At 40.2% G+C, this 21376-nt stretch overlaps 1 protein-coding gene across 1 annotated transcript in view; it reads left to right on the top strand.

Annotated features, from left to right (window-relative positions):
• The window catches only part of RXFP2 (relaxin family peptide receptor 2), a 96904-nt gene that overhangs the window by 46339 nt on the left and 29189 nt on the right, over positions 1–21376 (top strand). The window contains exons 3-6 of the mRNA XM_070471128.1: positions 5777–5923; positions 8436–8513; positions 11530–11635; positions 12448–12519. Of these exons, the coding sequence (XP_070327229.1) occupies positions 5777–5923; positions 8436–8513; positions 11530–11635; positions 12448–12519 (403 nt within the window). The remainder of the gene's footprint in view (positions 1–5776; positions 5924–8435; positions 8514–11529; positions 11636–12447; positions 12520–21376) is intronic.

Raw genomic sequence — 21376 nt, forward strand, 5'->3', positions numbered from 1 at the left:
TTTCAAACAAATAATAAATCCTGTGCCCTGAAAAGGTGGGGTTTTAGTGGAGCTCAGACTCTTCACAGAGATCGGGGAGGCCTCCCACAGGTGACCTCAGCGACTGGGCTGGATTCACCTTTGCTTCGCTGAGTGGCATTGCTGCTCCTCTTGGAGATCCTGCCACCTGAGCTCCAGGTGGGGATGGGCCGTATCGTATCTGCCTGGTCGACAGAGCATGTTGTAGGCGCTCAGCTGACGTTTTCTAGATGTTAAATGAAGGCTCCTTCCCGTGATGCAGTAACTCTCTTTAGAGTGAACAGCAGAGGCCTCATCTCCATCTGAATTCCATCTGAATTAGGAGCAGAGCACTCTGGGAAATGGCCTCATGGGCCAAGATCCCCTGGTCTTCCTGTGGGTGGCGTCTCCCGTCCCTGGCAGGGACGTGGAAAGAGCCTCAGCCAGAACACCAGGCTGAGAGAATAAAGACTTCCTTCCACAGCATGCAGGATGAGCGTTGGCAGAGAATCCAAGAAAGCAGAGAGGGACTCGCTCATCCCCATCAAGTCAAACTAAGCACCTTAAAGATCATTCTCATCTGTTTTTTCCCCCTCAAGGAAGGGGTGAGCAAGCAGAAAAGTATGTCCTTAGGCAGCAGTCCAGTTGGCTTCAAAAAGCTATCAATGAGTCATTTCAGAATCCCTTTGCACAGACATGTCCAGAATATTGACCAGAAGAGCGGAGAGGAAGACTATTACTGAGAGATTCTCTGTCACATGTTCAAACCTCCCCTCAGCTGCACATTTGGCAGGGGTCCCATAGACATTGCTACAGAAGCTATTGACACAGCTTTTATGTAGGCATCCTCCATCTTTATAATCCCCAAGTTTCAATAAAAACTATCTCCACTTGCACAGATGGCAGGAAGAATAGACAGCATGGTATGCTGTCTACAGACTGGTATTGGCTCTCTTTCAGTACATGCCAACCATAGCAAGGACTCTTAATCATTTTCTAAATTGTATAATGACAGAATGATAAGTGATAAGCACTTTGAAAACTAAACAATATTTTGTCATCAGAATCAAAACATTAGCCTGCAACTTTGGGCATTTTACATTTTAAAGAGGTTCTTCCTTCAACCCTTCTTTTATTCCTACATGATCCATTAATTCATTTAAAAAATTAATGAGTACCAACTAAGTTCCAGGCACTAGGTTAGATAATAAAGATTCATGATACAGAGGGCAAGGGAGTAGGTAGGGAATAGATTTTATTTCCCTTCCACATACAATTTATACCTTGAATTGTTTTTAGGAAGATTCCATTCTGGGGTGAAAAATGGGAATTTTTAGAAATACAGTTGGTAAGGTTCTGTTTGTACATGGGCAGTCTTTCCCCTCCCGTTTCTTCACCCATACCTGGTGAATGTAGCCTATTTTTTTCCCCAAGGAAAAGGAAACAACCTTGATCCTTCCTGTCTTTGACCTTGGATTATTTGTCTCACTTGGAATGAGTGTGCATCTGTGAGATGGACATTTAATGGGGCCAGACTTCAGGGAACTCAAGATTATCTTCATAATAAACCCCATAAGGGAAGACAGTGTTCTGCCTTCAGAATATCCTACACAGCCTCAGCTGTCTATTTCAAAACTGTCTTTATTTTATTTTTTTTTTTTCAAAACTATCTTAATCACCTCTTCTAGATCAATAAAAAGTTATTATTAGAAAGTTGCAAGGATATTTCTGTTCCCTAATCATTTACAATCCCCTTTTAGCTTTCAAGAGTTTGAGGTTACTTAAACCAGAAACCATGTACATCACATAACTTTTAAGATAATAACATAAAGAAGTAAGAGAAGCTTTATTGTAGTCCTATTATTTCTCTCATAGAAGTTGTATAAAAAGATCATGCAATGCTAAGGCCCGGCAAGGTTCCATCAAAGTTCTATTTTTTTCACCTTGCATTGCAATTGCCAGTATGCCAACATTAACCAAGGGTATTCCATGGGCCAGGCATTCTCCAGCGCTTCATAAGCACTAGCTGGTCTGCTTCCTGGGATATTATCATTAACCCAGTTTTAAATATGGGAAAACTAAAGTTTACAGCTTGCTCGAAGTGATATAGCTAGGGAGTGGCAGAGAGAGTTGTAATCTGGATGTGATGGTCTCCAGAGTACTTCATTACTAATGAATATTTTAAAATAGTGGTTCACATCTTATTGGTGGCTCATGAGATCAACTTAGTGACTTGTGATGCCTTTTTAAGTGAATAAAATAGAATGGTAATGATCAGAGTTCATCCACCGTAGTAAAAGGTAAGTAATATTTGAAGAAATTTTGTTTTCTGTGCATGTATGTGTGTGTATTTGTATGCCAAATTGTGATGTGATGCAAAATTTATTTCTAACTGTGAGTTACTATCTTAATCTTAAAGCTGCTTCACTAAGAAATATTGACCCTTACTCATTCATGTTCCAGGGCTTCCCAGGTGGCACAGTGGTAAAGTCTTCTGCCAAGGCAGGAAACCCAGGTTTGATCCCTGGGTTGGGAAGAACCCCTGGAGGAGAACATGGCAACCCATTCTAGTATTCTTGCCTGGAGAATTCCATGGACAGAGGAACTTGGAGGGCTACAGTTCATGGGGTCCCAAAGTCAGACATGACTGAAGCGACTAACACTTTTACTTTCATGCATGTTCCAAACACAGGAGGACTAGTTTTTATAAACCTGCCCTCTGTAGAAATCTTTGTAAGAAAGAAGTTAAGAGATTTTAAAATCTATGGCCTTTCATTGATTTTTTTAATCTTTGAAATCCTTTCTGTGTATGAATAGGCTTAACAAGCCAACCTCCAGAGACTCACAGCAGAGAGTTTTCCTAAAATAGTCAGACCTGACTGGTGTTATGCCTAGTTGCTCACAGTAAATCATTCATCAATCACTGCAGAAAAGGCAGAGAAAAGGCGTTCTACTTTTGTAAAAACAAAAACCCAGTGGGGAGAAAAGAATCCAAGGGCCCCACTGAGGGAAGGCCTCATGGATGCAGCAGCTTCCATAGGAGAGTGAGCATCGCCACATCTCAGGGTCCCCAGGAAAGGCACCTTCATGTGTTTGTAGGATTTTGAGGGTCATCAGGACTAAAGCTCAAAAAATCCAATAATCTACTCATGCTCTCTAACAATGTCACTAAAAGCTTGACATGTAATATAACTCAGACCTAGATCTAGTGTCTGAATCAAACTCCTGCCCTTTTACAAATGGTGTGGTTCGTTAAACAAGGAGGGTCAGCAGGCATCACTGACTTTAGGAGAGTGAACACTCTGGTGGGAGAACACTTCATCACAATGCAGCATGGGCTGGGAGGACTCAGAGCTCACAGGGCGTTTTCCCAAGAACCAGAGTAGGAGTGCCCTTCATATTCTCAGCAGCCATTCATTATCTTTGTTGTTGTTTAGTTGCTAAGTCCTGTTTGACTCTTTGCAATCCCATAGACTAGCCCACCAGGCTCCTTTATCCATGGGATTCCCCAGGCAAGAATAGCGGAGTGGGTTGCCATTTACTTCTCCATGGGATCTTCCTGACCCAGGGATCGAACCCACATCTCCTGCATTGGCAAGCAGATTCTTTAATGCTGGGCCACCTGGCAAGTCCACATTCCTCATCTTCACATGGAGACAGTAATACCAACAACACAAATGTGTTAGGATTAAGTGAAATAATTAGGAAACACCCAGAACACAGTAGACGATGCTCCCCAAAGGTTAGGTTGTCTAGTCCTCTGCTGTATTGAAAGGCACCATGAAGTGTGAAAGTTTAAGTCTCTCAGTTGTGTTTTTCTCTTTCCAACACCATGGACTGTAGCCTGCCAGGCTCCTCTGTCCATGGAATTCTCCAGGCAAGAATATTGGAGTGGGTAGCCATTCCCTTCTCCAGGGGATCTTCCTGACTCAGGGATCAAACCCTGGTCTTCTGGTTTGTGGGCAGATTTTTTACTATCTGAGCCACAGGGGAGCAAAAAGCACTGTACCCCCAACCCAAGGAAGTTCCTAGCCATGAGGCCAACCTTCATGGGCATGATTAGGAAAATGTTGCTAACATCCCTTGTTCCCTTCAATTAGTCATGATGAACTATAGCCCTGCCTGAGAATGCACTCTCCTTAAGTCAATTTATTTGAAGTTTCATCTTGCACTTTTTCCCCCTCACATTGTACGTTTCGTACCTTTGACTCATTTGTTTTGCAACTGGAAGTTTGTACCTCTTAATCCCCCTCGCCTATTTCTATCTAACCTCAATTCTCTTTAAAAAAAAAAATATATATATATATATATGACTCCTAAATTTTTATTAGATATTTACCCCAAAAAAACCCACATATCTTTATTTTCTGGAAAATATTCTTTAAAACCTGAGAGAATGGTTCTCACATCTATGTTTCTGGAATCTCTTTGGTTATCCTACCTACAGATATAGTAACTTTACAAATATTAATTATGTTTCCTTTCTGCACTTTCTCATTCAATCCAGCAGTTATTCAGCTCTCATTCATTTTCTTTTATGTTGCCTGGACAAGGAGAAGACTTTGCAGATTCCTGATTCTCCCTAGCATGATGGTTAAAAATGGGCCTCTGGGGTCAGAGAGATGATTCAGATCTATTTTGCATTTCACTTCCCTAACCCTGAAACAGGAAAGATATTATCACCCACACATTGATTGAAGGTATCAGTTCAGTTCAGTCGCTCAGTCATGTCTGACTCTTTGCAACCCCATGGACTGCAGCATGCCAGGCTTCCATGTCCATCACCAACTCCCAGAGCCTACTCAAATTCATGTCCATCACATTGGTGATGCCATCTTACCATCTCATTCTCTGTTGTCCCCTTCTCCTCCCGCCTTCAGTCTTTCCCAGCATCAGGGTCTTTTCTAGTGAGTCAGTTCTTCGCATTAGGTGGCCAAATATTGGAGTTTCAGCTTCAGCATCAGTCCTTCCAGTGAATATTCAGGACTGATTTCCTTTAGGATAGACTGGCTGGATCTCCTTGCAGTGCAAGGGACTCTCAAGAGTCTTCTCCAGCACCACAGTTCAAAAACATTAATTCTTTGGCACTCAGCTTTTTTATAGTCCAACTCTCACATCCATACATGACTACTGGAAAAACCATAGCTTTGACTAGACAGACCTTTGTTGGTAAAGTAATGTCTCTGCTTTTTAATATGCTGTCTAGGTTGGTCATAGCTTATAGCTGAGATTAACCAGTGTGCAAACTACCTAGTATACAGTAAGCCCAATGAGTGTTACCTGTTATTACATAGTATTATCTCTCCTTATTCCAACGTGGTCCTGGATTTCTCTCTCATTCACACTTCATCTTTCCTTCTGCATGTGAATTTTCATTATGTCACCTCAAATCCTTCTTATAAAGGATTAATGAGTAAATAAATCCATCTGTTTGATCCTGTTAGCTCATGGTTTTGCTTTCCTGTTTCCAGGGGGGATCAAGTCTTTGATCCATACACAAGTAGGACAATCACTTTGGCTTTGTTTACTCTTGCTTTCCGGAAGCAGATTCATAATAAGCCTTGATTCCATTCTTGGTAGAGTTGATGTTTGGTATGATGGTGATTATTTTAAATGTTATAATTAAGAACATTACTCAGAGAAACTGTCAACTAAGAGTAATGCCAGAAAACTCAATTCGTAGAGCTTTGCGAAAATTAAACAGGATAATATGAAAGAGTTTGGCCATATCAATAATTTCTTCCCATTACTTAAGATTCCTATCCCCCCTTTCACATAGATCATGCACTGGCTGAAGGCAGTACAATCACTCCTTTGTGCCCAAAAGGATATTTTCCCTGTGGGAATCTCTCCCAGTGTTTGCCTCGTGCTTTTCACTGTGACGGCGTGGAGGACTGTGGGAACGGGGCTGACGAGGAGAACTGTGGTGAGTCTACTTGCTCAGCTCCATACGGACACGCCCCCTTGTGAACTCCCCAGAACTATATGTGTGGATCAGATGTTAACAGTGATGAACTGGAAAAGATGCTTTGGTATTCTGTAGGGAATCCTATTGTGACACGACTAAACAACTCCTCTCCAGTGGATTTGTGATAATTACCTGCATCTTCATATTTAGAAGTGGCTTAAATCAGAAACACAGTATGATAAAATGTTGTGTGTCATAAAAAACAAAACTATTTTAAATCCTACTCAGATATCCATATTTTAGTTTTAAATGGTTTAAATGATGACCACTTCCTTATGGCTTGGAAATTGGGTTCAACTGCAAGAATATCTATAAAGTGTGAATAGATCTTCCTAGAGAATTAAATTATTCAGTAGACCTATACTGTGTCCACTGTGTCCTTCCCAAGTCAGCAGGACACGACAGGCTCAGGGGAGACAGGCGCGTCATCCTTTCGGGGTTCACAGGGACACTGTGAACAAGGATGTGAGCAAACTTGTGCCTAAATAAATAATTTAAGAGAGTAGTAAGCCCCATGAGGTATGCAGATCAGGATAGTGGGATAGGAAGTGACTTGGGGGAAAGGCTACTTTAAAGACATAGCCACAAAACCCCTTGCTGAGATGGTGACATTTGACTTGAGAATGAAATGAAAGAAGAGGAAAACCATGAAATATTCTGGAGGAACAGAGTTATAGGCAAAGGAAACAGCAAATAAAAGACCCAGAGGCTGAATGAAATAAGATAGCTGTGTTTGTGGGAAGTAAAAGCCAGACTGAGATGGGCAGAGCAAGCAGGATAAAGAGGGTAAAGAGGTAAGGGAGGCCAGACCAGAAAGGCCTCACAGGCCATTTTAGGTCTGTGTATCAGGACTATACACGTCTTCTCATCTAACATGTGCATTTTGCCCATGGAGAAACTGATATCACAAGAGGTTGACATGTCTAGTTAGTCATAGAGTAGACCCTAGGACCCAGGTGTCCTGAATCTGGAAGAATCGTGTGTGTTTTCTACCACACCGAACTGTCCCTCCTTGGCATGGCCCAGCTAGCACCCAGGGGTGACAGCAGAGTCCAGGAGTGCCTGGTGTCTGGCTCTAGAATCTGCTCTCACGCCCCCGGGGACTCGCGCACGCTCCCGGCACCTCTGCCTTCGCCACCTGCGTGTCACTCCGCCTCAGCTTGTAGGATAGACCTCAGGTGCCCCATCCCCGCCTGAGAAGCTCGGCTTCCCGGCCACGCCTCCCGCCCTGAGGCTGTCCCACTGTCTAGGACAAGCACCCTTTCTCCCTGCTGCTGTCGCATCCTGGTGTGCCTGGATGACGTACTAAAGGCGGCCTCGTCTTCCCACTGTACTTCTCTCACTAGACAGGAACACCTTGAGAAGGGTTCTTACGGGCCTCTTACTTCCTTTGGTGTCACCAGAGCCTAGAACAGGCAAGGACAGTCAGTGCTCGGGGTGGAGCAGCTCTCTGGGGGCCAAGGGCAAGCCACTCACGTTTTTGCCCTCTTCTCTTCACTGCGTGGGAATCTCAGACCATGCACGTTGTTGGCCTCTTGGGAGTTTTTCAAATGCAAATTAAGTAATTCATGTAAAGACACCAATAGAATAACTTAAAAATTTTTTGAGAATATTAATAAAAAATAAAAATAAACTAAAATTTGCAGGGATCTGCCAAAAGGTACCTATGGAGGGAGTTCCCTGGTGGTCAAGTGGTTAGAATTTCAGGCTTTCACTGCTGTGACTTGGGTTCAGTCCCTGGTCAGGGAACTGAGGTCCCACAAGCCACATGGCAAAACCAAAAAAACAAGCAGAACAGTAAAGGGACCTGTGGGCAACTATTTAAATTTACTTTTCTATTTATATAAACTTTAGTATCCTGCATCATATTGTATGTTTTATTGCCTCTAACAGTTTGTGCTAATGCTAAGATAATCATATTTCAAAAACCAAGCCTTCTGTTTTTTAAAAGAATATGTTTTCATTGCTAAAAAAGAGAAGGAAACCTGGCAAATAAGCAGATCATATCATCTGATAAAGTGAGAAAATATTTTTCTCATCAGGACTAGACAAGCTTTATTAAAAGGAACTTCATTTTTGCCTTATTATAAAGTCAAAGGACATGAATTTTATCAGAATTCATTACATATATCAATAGGTATCTACATTCACATAGACAGATCATGTTTTCTTCTGAGGATCTCAAAATTAAGATCAAACATTTAAAATGTCAGCATTAGAAATCGATGATATTTTTCAAAGTGGATACACGTATGGAAAACAGTCATCATATATTTAAAATATTTGTAATTGCAGAAACAGACAAAACTCGAGATGTTTGCCTGCTTTTTCTTCTTTACCATTGTCGTTATCTTTCTATTGCTTAAAACTTTAAGTTGATTTCATGATCAAATTTTTATATTTTTGTTTTGTAATTTGATATTTTATTTATAGAATAACTGACACATGTTCATCACCGTGTGTTTCACAGGAGACACTAGTGGATGGGCGACTATATTTGGCACAGTCCATGGAAATGCTAATAATGTGGCATTAACACAGGAGTGCTGTAAGTGGTATTGGTTCAAAGACTCAGTATCAGCTTTGCGAGCGACATGATTTGTGGTGCATAGATTTACCTGGGTAGTGTCATTCATTCCCTTAAGAACCCCGATTTCAGTTCAATGTGTTTCGGTGGTCAACTGGTCTATTATCTGTTCGTGGGACTGAAAAGAGAGAAAAAGGAAAACAACATGCTCTATTTATGCTTACTCTGTGTATTAGCTTGTGACTGCAAGAATGCATAGGTACTGAATACTTGTGACAATTAAGGAAGGTCTTACTCCCTTGAATCACCAACTTCTTTTCAGCCCCTCTGTTGGGCACTTTGAGGGCAAGGATGACTAAGGTGTGGCCCCAATCTTCAAATACCTCACATGGTTCTAGGAGAGACAGTTCCTTACAGAAGCAGGAGTGATACAATATTAGCACTGAACTGAAGGAAGACTGTTTGCACAAGGGGGTGTGGAAGCCCTTTGGGAGAAATGAGGTCTGTGCCAGGGAGGGTGAAAGATCCACAGACAAGGTGACTCTGGGATGGACTCGGAGGTCCTTGGATGGAGTAAGAGGTGACAGAATGAGCAGCGGAGCATGACCTACAGAGCAGTGGGGTAGGAAGTTCAGCACCTGCTTCCTGATGCCTTTCACATCGGTTGGCAGAGCGTAAGATGGAGGAGCAGGAGTTGGACTCAGAAGGGTGGGACCAACCCACAGGGGACTCTGGGTGCACAGTTCAGAGTTTGGCCTCTGTCCTATGGTAGAATTATCTCTCTATATATACACAGATTATATTATATACTATATATTACACATAATATATAAATGAATAGATAATTATATTGTGTCTATATAGTTACATACACACATTAGTATGTATACATAACATAGATGTATAAAGTACATACATTAACTTCTACACTAGCAGTATATTATATACTTTATAATATTAGGTCATAGCTACCACTTAGTGTAGTTTACTATATTCAAATATATCATACATAAAATTAGAAATCAAAAAAGGGTAAATTACAAAAAATGAGAAATAAATATATGAGAACTCTAGCGTCTTCTTCCTGAGCCACAGTGGGTCATCTTGCACACTCGCCACTGTGGAGGCCATTGCCGTGCACAGTGGGCAACCACCGAAGTCGTGAGCTTATTTCCATTTAATGAAGAGGAGGAACCACATGACAAGAAGTGTATGGACCAATGATCCTTGCACCAGAATCATAAAGAATGGGTTAGAACAGTGCTCTCAGCTTGAGACAGGTATGCCCCTGGAGAACATTTGGCAACGTCTGGTACATTCTGGGTTGTCACTTTGGAGAGTGGTGGGTGACTGCTGGCTTCTGGTGAGCGGAGGCCAAAGATGCTGCTGAACCTTCTACAACGTGCAGGACGGCACCCACTGACAGAATGACCTGACCCAAATGTCGATCTTGCCAGGGTTGAGGAGAAAGCTTGGTGAAAGAGACACTGGACATTACATTTCTTGCAGTGCTCCAGACTAAGAATCGAGCCCAGAAAACGCCTCTGGGAGGAGTGAGGTAGAGAGGGCAGCAAGAGGCATTTCATAAGAAGAATCCAGAGGTTTAGGTGTGACTGACCTGCAGGTGAGGGAGCTACGCTCACATTTCTGGTTTAGTCAACTGGCCCAGCTTCAACTACATGCAGTTCTTCTATTGGCAAATAAAGAGTCTCCAACCCTAATAATGTAACCTAGTAATGTAACTACTTCAATGTCAGTTAAACATTGAAGTAAACATTCTGAAGTCATCTTTAGGAAGTTGAGATCATTAGCATCAGCCTATGAGCAACACAGAATATTTTCTAAAAGTTTGTACACTAGAATGTGTCTTTTGAATTAGGCAAGTACTCAATAAAAGTTTGTCAGGTTTATTAAAAGTCAGTGAAATTGATTTTAAAAATAAAGTTTGAACAAAAGTGATCTAGAGGAAGCAGAGCAATCAGAAAGGACTTATAGTCAGATTTAAATCAATAATAAATATAAAAATTTGAAAATAACTCACTTTTTGTAGCTCCATCACAGCCAAGTACCATCATATGCTCCATAAATCTCATTCCCTGAGACTCTCTCTCGTCTCTCTCTCTCTCTCTCTCTCTCACACACACACACACACACACACACACACACACAGTGATTTTTCTGTTGACCCACTTGGCCAGGTTTTTCCATAGATTTCTCACATGCTGTTATTTTAATAATTAACATAATTAGTAATTATATATAATAATGAATAGAATTACATGATGATGTTTATAATATATTATTACAAATCTTAGTAATTATAATACACAATTATATTAATAACTTACTCCTTGGAGTCAATCCTAAAGCATTTTTCTTCCCTCTGAATGTTTCAGACAGTTGGATCTTTGGTTTTCTCTGCTTTATAGCTTCTCTACCACTTTTACCAACCACTTTAACTTCATAGTAATGAAAAACCAAGAACCAAAATAATAGGCTATCTGAGTTGGTTGGTTTTAGGAAGACATAATGGTGGCTATGGCAGAACCTGCATCTAACTCTCATCATAGCTCTAAGAGAAGTTTGAAAGGAGGGAAATAGTTGAATTTAGCTTTAACCAACAAGCATTTATTGAGCAGCCTTTTTGTGCCATTCAATTAAGTGAAATTGACTTAGTTATACCCATTAAATATTTACCTAGTCACACTCATGGTTTTCATTGAGGAGAGCTTAATCTTGCTTCATTATATACTTTTTAAAACACTATTTAAACGTGTTTGTGGTTTCTTTCTAATCTCTTGTTAAGTGCCTCTAAAATGACCATGGAAGCTAGAACTGAAATGAATACCACACGAGTCTATATTCAACTAGAAGAGATTTCTTGTTTGCTTTAATTTGGGGCCTGAATAAGTTCATTTAACAAAATGTGACTATTATACATTCAATGGAAAAAGAACAATGTCAGTTACCAGAGATAAAGTCATAACTAAAGAGAAGTATTTTTTCTTATTGAATCATTTCTCTTTTTGCCCCCTAGTTTTAGATCAGTACCCACAACGCTGTGTGTGCAAAGGATCTGAGTTGGAATGTGTAAATGCTGGCTTGAAGTCTGTGCCAATGGTTTCTAGCAATGTGACGTTACTGTGAGTAGCATTCAAATCTGGATATTTGCTCCTGAACTCGTATGAAAGCCATACGGTCTAATCTTTGTTCTGTTTTATGCTACTTGTATGTTAGCAAAATAATAGAAAACCATCAGCCATCAGAGAATTCTGCATGCTCCTTCTCCAGGGGAGAAGTGTTTTAAACACTGTATGTTGGATTGTCCAGGTTATCTTTAACTCACAAACTTCTGGAATTCTTATTTCTAATCATTTTCCAATTTATATATTATTACTAATATGCCAGTACTATTCAAGTGAAAATAAAAATTTGGGGGGGAAAAAAGGAAGAGAACCTTTTATGTTCTATCTCGTTTTAAATAGTAGTAATTTGTCCCAGACTTTAAAGGTGTAGAAGATGCATGAAGATGACTATGGCACAATCAATCATAGAGGTTTTTTTTTAATGCCGCATAGATATTTGGAGAGCCTCAGAAAATTGTTTGCAAATATATCATAATTTGGGCACACGTGAATTGGTTAGGATTTTTGTTGTTTTTTGGATGTACTTGCTGTGTTTTGTTAAGTTGTCTACAGAAGAAAAAGTTAAATCACCATAGATATTCCAGTCTGTTATACTAGCTGGCTAATGTGGTCAAATATTTGCAAGCTGCTTTAATTTTGCTTTATGGACTTTTCATTCTCATGTGAAAGTTTTCATTTATTATGGGCATTTTCAAATGTGTGTGAAGTAAAATGGAGCATGATAAAATATTCTCAAGCATGTAACTTCTAGAAAAGAGATTGGTTAGTCATAAATTCCATAATAAAGTCTTCTTTACATGTTGTTTTAGGTCTCTTAAGAAAAACAATATTCACAGTCTTTCAGATAAAGTTTTCATCAAATACACAGAACTTAAAAAGATGTAAGTAGCTTTTAATAGTGTTTTTATGGGAAAATCTATGAGATGTTTTGTTTAAGATGTTTTTAATCTGAGAATAAAATGAAATATAAAGTTTATTACCTTTATCATTAAGGTTATTTTTCTAAATGTAATTAAGGTTAGACATTAAAGCATTGAAAAGTATGCTTTCTTTCCATTTCATAATTTAAACTAACAACTGGTTTTATTTAACCTTTCTTTTAGAGAGTTAAATTGGCATTGCATCTCAGTAAGAATATACATAACTCCATGCTCTTACTTCAGAGCATTTGGAAAATGATGTTGTAGATTCAGAGACACTAGATGCACTTTTTAACCTGGAAGAGTGGTGGCAGAGACAGGAACTATCAGATCATCTAAAATGCATCATGATGGGGTCTGGACTGTCTCCCAGAATAAAAAAGAGCAAAAACATGATCTTGGTCAAATTAGTGAAATTAACACATTTGAGGAAGTGAGTGAAAGTCGCTCAGTCATGTCCAACTCTTTGCGACCCCATGGACTATACAGTGCTTGGAATTCTCCAGGCTAGAATACTGGAGTGGATAGCCTTTCCCTTCTCCAGGGAATCTTCTCAACCCAGGGATCGAACACAGGTCTCCCGCATTGCAGGCGGATTCTTTACCAGCTGAGCCACCAGGGGAGCCCATATTTGAGGAAAGAAAACAATGAATAGGACACAGTCAAACACAGAAACAAAGCATTGAGATGCTTCCAGCATCATCAAAGAAAGAAAACTGGGACCTGAGAGATAAAGTCCCTAGACATAGTCTCCACTGAGGGGCAAGGCGGGACGATCAGCCTACACCGTAATGCCCATGAACTTTATTGTGACACTGTCCGTATCAGGATGGAAAATCTCTTTGCTTTGATTCCCTGCTCTTCAATCAACCTTTTGGTGATTACATTAACTTCCTAAATTATTTACACTTAAGTATTTGGGAAATTACCTTGGATGGGGAATAAGATCATTCCAATTAGTGGAATGGGATACATCTGATTTAAATAAAGGGATTAAATATTCAACCTCTTGAGAGTTCAGTTACTGTGTGTTAGTCCCTCTGAGCCTGAGTCCCTCACTCGGGGATAATGGAGAGGTCAAATTTCTACAGTTGCAAGATGATCGTCAGAATAGATTAGAAAATTAGCATGACAATGTTGTAAGGTCATATCATCATCTTACAATTTTTGCCCTTTAACATTCAGAATAGAAGAGAAGGTTTCTAGAAATGTGATATATGTTAAATTTCAGGACTAAAAAGAATCTGATTTTTTCCTGATACTGGACAAATGTGCTTGGTTTGAAGTAGCATCAATAGTTCTATGTTCTCATGAGTCTTTAGGTATAGACTCATACAAGAAAGGAAGTCCCTAAAGGAAGTCCATTAATGAGAAGAACCTTGTGTGAGCATGGCGAATCATGCCTGGGTTTGATGGTAGCCTCTGTGATTCCCATCTGCAGTGAGCTGCTTCTGTTCCATCCTATACCATGTGGTCACGTTGTCATTGTTTCACTGGAGTAGCTGTGCATTGACTCTAGAGTTCCAGATTCCTCTAGAGAAGAAATCTTAACAACACTGCTTCTGGTCTTACTGGAAACGCTTAGAATCACAACCTGTTCATTCTATGAATCAGTATTGCCTTTGAGCTCCCTAAATAATGCTAAAGGGAAGAAAAAGAAAATAGCACTAACAGAAAAGAAGAAAAAATATTCGTGTTTTAGAGTGCTGTTTAAATCTATTATCTAGAGTCATAGAAGTCTTATGAATTTCTAATTAAATCTTATCATCATTTATAAGGTAACTGAAGTTTGCAGTAACGAAATGACTTACCTAAAATCTACAGCTACTTAGCAGAAGAACCAGAATTACAGTCCATATCTTTTGATGCCCAATATACTGTTCATTTTACAACACAATAACCAAAAACCTAGAGGTGGAAAGAAATTGTTCTAGCACCTAATTGAATCTTCTACCAACACATACTCTTTTGTCCCACACAGAACTCCATTCTATACTTTTGGTCCCCAATTTAGGGGAAGCTCACCTCTGGTGAGGCTCACTAGAAGATCAAGCAAAGAGGTTTATGATAGGACTTCTCAGGGCAAATCTTTCCCTGAAACACTGATGTATGCTTTGTTCTATGCCAGTACTTCTTCCTCAGTAGCTGGTAGCCCACAGAAGGGAAGAACATGGAAGCACTAACTTTGCACATATAAGTCCCAATTTTTCATGGTGAGAAAAAGTTGAGTTTTGTTTTGTTTTGTTTTGTTTCCCTGCTAGGTTGCCCAGATGAGCTGAAAAATTCTCCAATTAAATGTTTAATTCTGCTTTTTCTGAGAAAACTTAGGTAACACGTCATAACCTGAGTATCACCCATCAGGAGTTCCCTTAATGCAAGCTGCTTTTTGATGCTTTCTAGGTGAATTTGATTCTCCCAGAGAACCAGAGAGAAAGGAATCATTAGAGTCTTATCAATAAACATTCACCAAGTGTCTTTTACATGCAGGGTACAGCATGGGAGAGAAAACACAATTCCTTACATTTAAATATCATTTTTTAAAGTTGACAAAAGACTTCCAGGATTTGGAATTCTCATTTGGACTTTGTCTCCAAAGTCTATGAGGTGAGATAAACAGCATTAGATCCCTTTCAGTAATGAGGACACCATCCTTGGAAAAGAAAGATCATTTCCCTGATGGCTCAGATAGAAAAGAATCTGCCTGCAATGCAGGAGACCCAAGTTCAATCCCTGGGTCACAAAGATCCGTAGGAGAAGGGAATGGCTACCCACTCCAGTATTCTAGCCTGGGAAATCCCATGGACAGAGGAGCCTGGTGGGCTAAAGTCCACGGGGTTGTGAAGAGCTGGACATGACTGAGTGACTAACACTTTCACTTTCTTTCAACCAGCTGACAAGTATTAGCATTTGGCTTTAAAACCCAACCTTTGACTATGGTCTCCTGGAAATCCACCCACATGGGCCAGTCTCAATGTATTGTTACTGTCAGTGAAAACGCCCAGAAACCGAACTTTGGTTGCACAATAACAGAAGTTCTTCATAAGCATCATTCAAATATTCTAAAGCCATTTATAAGCTCAGCTGCTGCTGCTGCTAAGTCGCTTCAGTCGTGTCCGACTCTGTGCGACCCCATAGACGGCAGCCCACCAGGCTCCGCCGTCCCTGGGATTCTCCTGGCAAGAGTGCTGGAGTGGGTTGCCATTGCCTTCTCTGCATAAGCTCAGCAACTCTTCTTTAAATCCTTTCCTCCCATCTCTTTTTTTCTGCTTCTTAGCTCCTCCTGCCACTCTTCCCTCAAACTCCCAGGAAAAGCTCTACAGTCTCGGGCAGTCCCCTGTCCTGTCCAGTCCCTTTTTCTACCAATCCTGCATTTCAACACTCAAATAACCAATGAAGCTAAACATAAATCATCCCCAGGAAAAGGTGTCCAGGGAAGGAAGAAATTAGATGGACACGCCCAGAACTGTCAGTAGAGACAGTAGGAGGGGAAATGCTAGCCAAACTCACATTTTAGTGCATTCTTTCAATGACTAGTCGCTGATACCCATCAGGTGTCAAGGATATAGTGGTAAACAACACATCTGAAAAGTTCTTCCCCCAGGGAACTCAACTTTCAATGGAGAAAGAAAAAAGTGCAGTGTGTTTTAGATACACAGTGATTATGGGGGAAAAAATAAACCAAAAAAAGAATTAGGAGGTGCTGAAGGAAAGGAATGCTATTAAATTGTCCTGCATGTAATTATTGTTGTTGTTTGGTTGTTAAGTCATGTCTGACTCTTTACGACCCCATGGACTGCAGCATACCAGGCTTACCTGTCCCTCATTATCTCCTGGAGTTTGCTCAAGCTCATGTCCATTGATTCAGTGATGCCATCCAACATCTCATTCTCTGTCAACCCCTTCTTCTCCGGCCCTCATTCTTTCCCAGCTTCAGGATCTTTTCCAATGAGTCACCTCTTCGCATCAAGCGGCCAAATATTGGAGCTTCAGATTCAGCATCATTCCTTCCAATGAACACTAGGAGTTGATTTCCTTTAGGATTGACTTGTTTGACCTCCTTGCTGTCCAAGAACCTCTCAAGAGTCTTATCCAGCACCACAATTTGAAGGCATCAATTCCTCAGTGCTCAACCTTCTTTATGGTCCAACTCTCATATCTGTACATGACTACTGGAAAAACTATAGCTTTGACTAGACAGACCTTTGTCAGCAAAATGATGTCTTTGCCTTTTAATATGCTGTCTAGGTTTGTCATAGTTTTTCTCCCAGAGCAAGCATCTTTTGCTTTTGTGGTTGCTGTCACTGTCTGCAGTGATTCTGGATTCCAAGAAAATAAAATCTGTCACTGTTTGCACTTTTCTCCATCTATTTGCCATGAAGTGATGGAACCAGATGCCATGATCTTAGTTTTTTGAATGTTGAGTTTTAAGCCAGCTTTTTCACTCTCCTCTTGCACCCTCATTAAGAGGCTCTTTAGTTCCTCTTCACTTTCTGCCGGTAGGGTGGTATCATCTGCATATTTGAGGTTGTTGTTGATATTTCTCCCAGTAATATTGATTCCAGCTTGTAATTCATCCAGCCTGGCATTTCACGTGATGCACTATGCAGAGACGTTAACTCTACTACTGTCCAAAGTACCTGTAAATTTTGTGATTTTAAGAGTTACACCATGAGACTGATTAGAACACACACTCTCCTACCTAATTCCTCTGATATTCAAAGCTAGCCATTATCACCATGCCCCCCACCAAAGGTCTCTCCCCCAAGCAGCCTCGAATCTTTAACTTCTTTCCCTAAGGACCTGATTTCAAATCTGTTTATCACTCTGTGTATGATCAGTTACACATTCCTTACAAATAGTATTTGGAATAAATGTAATATTATCACCTGTATGACACCTACAAGGTCAGAATGGGGAAAGCTAGCAGCCCCTTTTCTAAACTGCATATGCCCTAAGGTTACATTTGTTCTTCTTGTGGCTGCTTCATGCTCTGTAACTCCTACTGATTGTGTCCCTAAAATTCCTAATCCCATGCCACATGCGTTAACTGAACAAGTGACAGCTTCTCCATCCTGTACTTGTGCAGTTAGCACCTGAGAGCTAGTTGTGGGACTTCAAATTTATCCCGGTTCAGTTTCATTCTGTCAGATTCAACTTTTCTTACCAGACTGTGAAGATCTTTTTTGGCTCATCCCAGCAGATTTACTATTCGTCCCAGCATTCTATCATCTGAAAATAAGATGAGCCATCTTCACCTAAGTCATGAAGTAGAATACCGAGCAGGATGCTTCAAGATCTTCTTTCCAGATCCCTTCATCATCATCATCATCATCATCCATCAGACAACGTGTCTTGTTCTTTATTTTGTCTATAAAATTGCTTGATCACTGCCTGGTAGACATATAAGCAAAGTCAACCACATTTTTATCTGATCAGTCTTTCAAAGAAGAAAATCAAGTTGATCTGACATGTCCTGTTTCTTGTGAACTTCCCTGTTTCTGTTCTCTGAGGTGCTCACAAGCCCCCATCACAAGGTCCTGTCCTGTGATCTCACCTAGAATCAACTTCAAGCTCATCCAGCAATAGCTTGTGAAATCTACTTCCCTATTTTCAAGCTTCTCTTCTCTTTTTCCAGATTCCTGAGTCATTGATCATGACTGAGTGTTCACATTTTCAGTGTTTTCTCAGTTTCTAGGAGAAATTGTCCAAACCAGCAGGTTTTAACTCATTTTGGTTAACGTATTCTATCCTCTTCGGCTTTCACTGCCACAACCCCGTATCCTATTTATTCACTTCAGTTTTGAGATCATCTTTTTTTACCAAGAAGACAAGAACAATGTAAGAGTTGAGAATTTATATTTTCTTAGTATTTCACCATATTGTAAAACAGGTCCCATACCACAGGCTTGGGCTTCTCTGTAAACATTTTTCTTGTTTCCAAAATATAACTAGAAATTCATCCCTATTTCTCACAGTAGTCTTCACCGTCTGAGTTTTGAATAAGCCTTAGGTCATTCTTTCCATTATGATTCCATTTTTATGAACCCCTAACATTCATCCTTTGGCAACCCACTCTGGTATTCTTCCCTGGAGAATCCCAGGGACGGCGGAGCCTGGTGGGCTGCCGTCTATGGGGTCGCACAGAGTCGGACACAACTGAAGCGACTTAGCAATAGCAGCAGCAGCAACATTCATCCTTGGATTTTGAAGGAAGCCCTCACTGACCATCACACCCTCCTCCTGAGCTGGATGATCCTTCTGGTTCCCTCACAGTACCACGTACCACCACTGCCCCTACCCCTCATTGTCAACTGCATTGAAACATACAGAAGGGTCAATGAGTCTTTGTTGAAGGAATGATGTGTAGGACTAACACAGAGGGTGAAAGAGAAGGTAGGGAGCATCTTCAGCAAGGAGGACCCAAAAACATGAGAAAAACTCAAAGGCTATTAGGAAGAGAGTGACTGGGCAAGTTTGTCTAAAAGAGGGCCTTTGAATGCCAGGCTAGAAGAATCAGGGCTTTATTCTGTTTGGCCCAGGGAAAGACATTCATGGATACACATTTTTAGTTGTATTGAGCTAATAAATCTGATATACATTTTTAAGTTGTATTGGGATATATCCTAGGGAGTCACCTAATTTAATGTCAAGTGGGTCTCTGGTCTTGCATGCTCTAAATATTCACAGTGAAACTGAGGTCATTGAGGCATCCAGAAAAATAAATTTCTAAGTCAAAATTTAAAAAAAACTAATTGTTAGATGAACAGATGTCACTCAACTTACCTGAATCCTTTTATTAGTGATCAGTTTATTCATTTTAATAATTTGTTAAACTTTGTAACTCTGGGTGATAAGAAGCAATTTAAGATGAACCTTCAGAGAAACAAAATACCATGTATGAGCTTGACCATAATACTTTATGACTGCTACCACGGAAACCAACAGCAGTTCCTCTCCTCACTGGGACAATAAATTTCACATAAATTGGACTTCCCTCTTAAACTGGCCTCTTGTCCAGTGCAATCACTGGCAACACAATGTAATTCAAGGAGTCTGCCTGGCTCATGAATACAAAATGTGGCATTTAAAAAATAGCCTATAAACATGCATGTTATTAAAGCATTTATTTGCTTTAGTTTCAGGTACATAAATTCCTGGTGTTTCTGCTTGAAAAGTCCTGACAGCTGAAACAGCAGGAATTCATGAACCAGTAAGTTATTCTTAGAAAAGTTGCTCAATATAATGTATATCAGACAGGCTCATATCTCAGCTCTGAATAAAAAGAGGATATCACTTGCCAAATTGTAACATTTCCAAATTTCCCCCTCACATTCACCAAGTTACTATTGTATAAAAAAGAAAGCAGATACTGGAGGATCGAGCTAAAATTCAGCAGCCTGAGTCTGAGACAAGGGACCTGGGACTCTAGTTCTCCCTGGGGTGCCAGCAAACTGACTAAATAGAAGATTAGAGGCTGTTTATTATTTAAGAAATTGGGAATCTTAACTCATGTCAGTGAAGGCAGATAAACTGAACACATCAGGTGAGTCACGCAGATCAAAAGCTCAAGGTCAAATTCACAATGTATGACTGCCCCCATCTCTTCAAGATTAACCATGTGTAAGTAAAATGAACAGTAGTGTATTTTTTACTTAATTATCTTGAGTGAAATGTCGCAGAAATAGCACTAGTTAGGTAGTAAATTTTATATTTACTTTCTCTTAATATTTAAGAGAAATTCAAATATATATATTACTGTATACTTTCTCCATTTTCACTTGCTATTGTAATACAATTCAGCACATTAACTTTAATGACATCACTCCAGGGGCTCTGAAAATGCTAAAATAGATATTGATCTCTTCTGTTTTAGAACTCTAAAGCAAAAGCAGAATTTATGCTACAACGTGAAGCATCTCCTCATAGACATGTATCAGAGACGGAGGAATGGAATGGAACAAGTTCTTACTGGATTTCGCGTTCACTTTGTAGCATTGAAATTGATGCTTTGCAGGCCACTGTAGTTGTAATGCTTGTGCTCCATGACACCCACATTTTCCACATTGTGGTACACAGAGAAAATGACAATATTTGTTTGATTCTGGGGGTAAAAGATGGGTTTGTTAATAACTGAAAGCTAATCTTGGCTTTACTTTACCACCTTGAGGGCTGAAGGCATCAACGTGCCCGCATACCTGTAACATTCATGACCCAAAGGCTGGGAAGCTCTGATGAGGAATAATCGTGGCATAACAAAATTCAGAGTAGAGCCAAATGCCAAATGAATGAGGCCACAATCTACCCAGAGTTTTGCAGTGAAGTAGCATAACAATAAGAAAGTGTTGTAAAATATTTTAGGAACCAGGAATTCCCTGGCCATCCAGTGGTTAGGACACTTAAGCTTCCATTGACGGGGGCACGGGTTCAATCCTGCAAGCCACATGGCAAAACAAACAAAACCAAACCTCAGGAACCAAAACAAATCAAAACAAGAGATAGGGAAGCTATTCAGAAGGTTATACAGACATTAGTTACTATTAATAGAGTGATTTCCTGCCTAAAGATCTTTATAAAATGTGAATTCAGGGCTAACCTCCCATTGTATAATAAGCACAGGAAATAGAAATTATTTACTTAGATACTCCTGAAAGAGGGCTTCCCAGATGGCTCAGCAGGAAAGAATCCACCTGCCAAGACAGAAGAAGAGAGTTCAGTCCCTAGGTCTGGGAAGATCCCCTGGAGAAGGAAATGGCAACCCACTCCAGTATTCTTGCCTGGGAAATCCCATGCACAGAGGAGCCTGATGATCTACCATCTA

The sequence above is a fragment of the Odocoileus virginianus genome, chromosome 8, assembly GCF_023699985.2.
Source record: "Odocoileus virginianus isolate 20LAN1187 ecotype Illinois chromosome 8, Ovbor_1.2, whole genome shotgun sequence".
Taxonomy (NCBI): domain Eukaryota; kingdom Metazoa; phylum Chordata; class Mammalia; order Artiodactyla; family Cervidae; genus Odocoileus; species Odocoileus virginianus.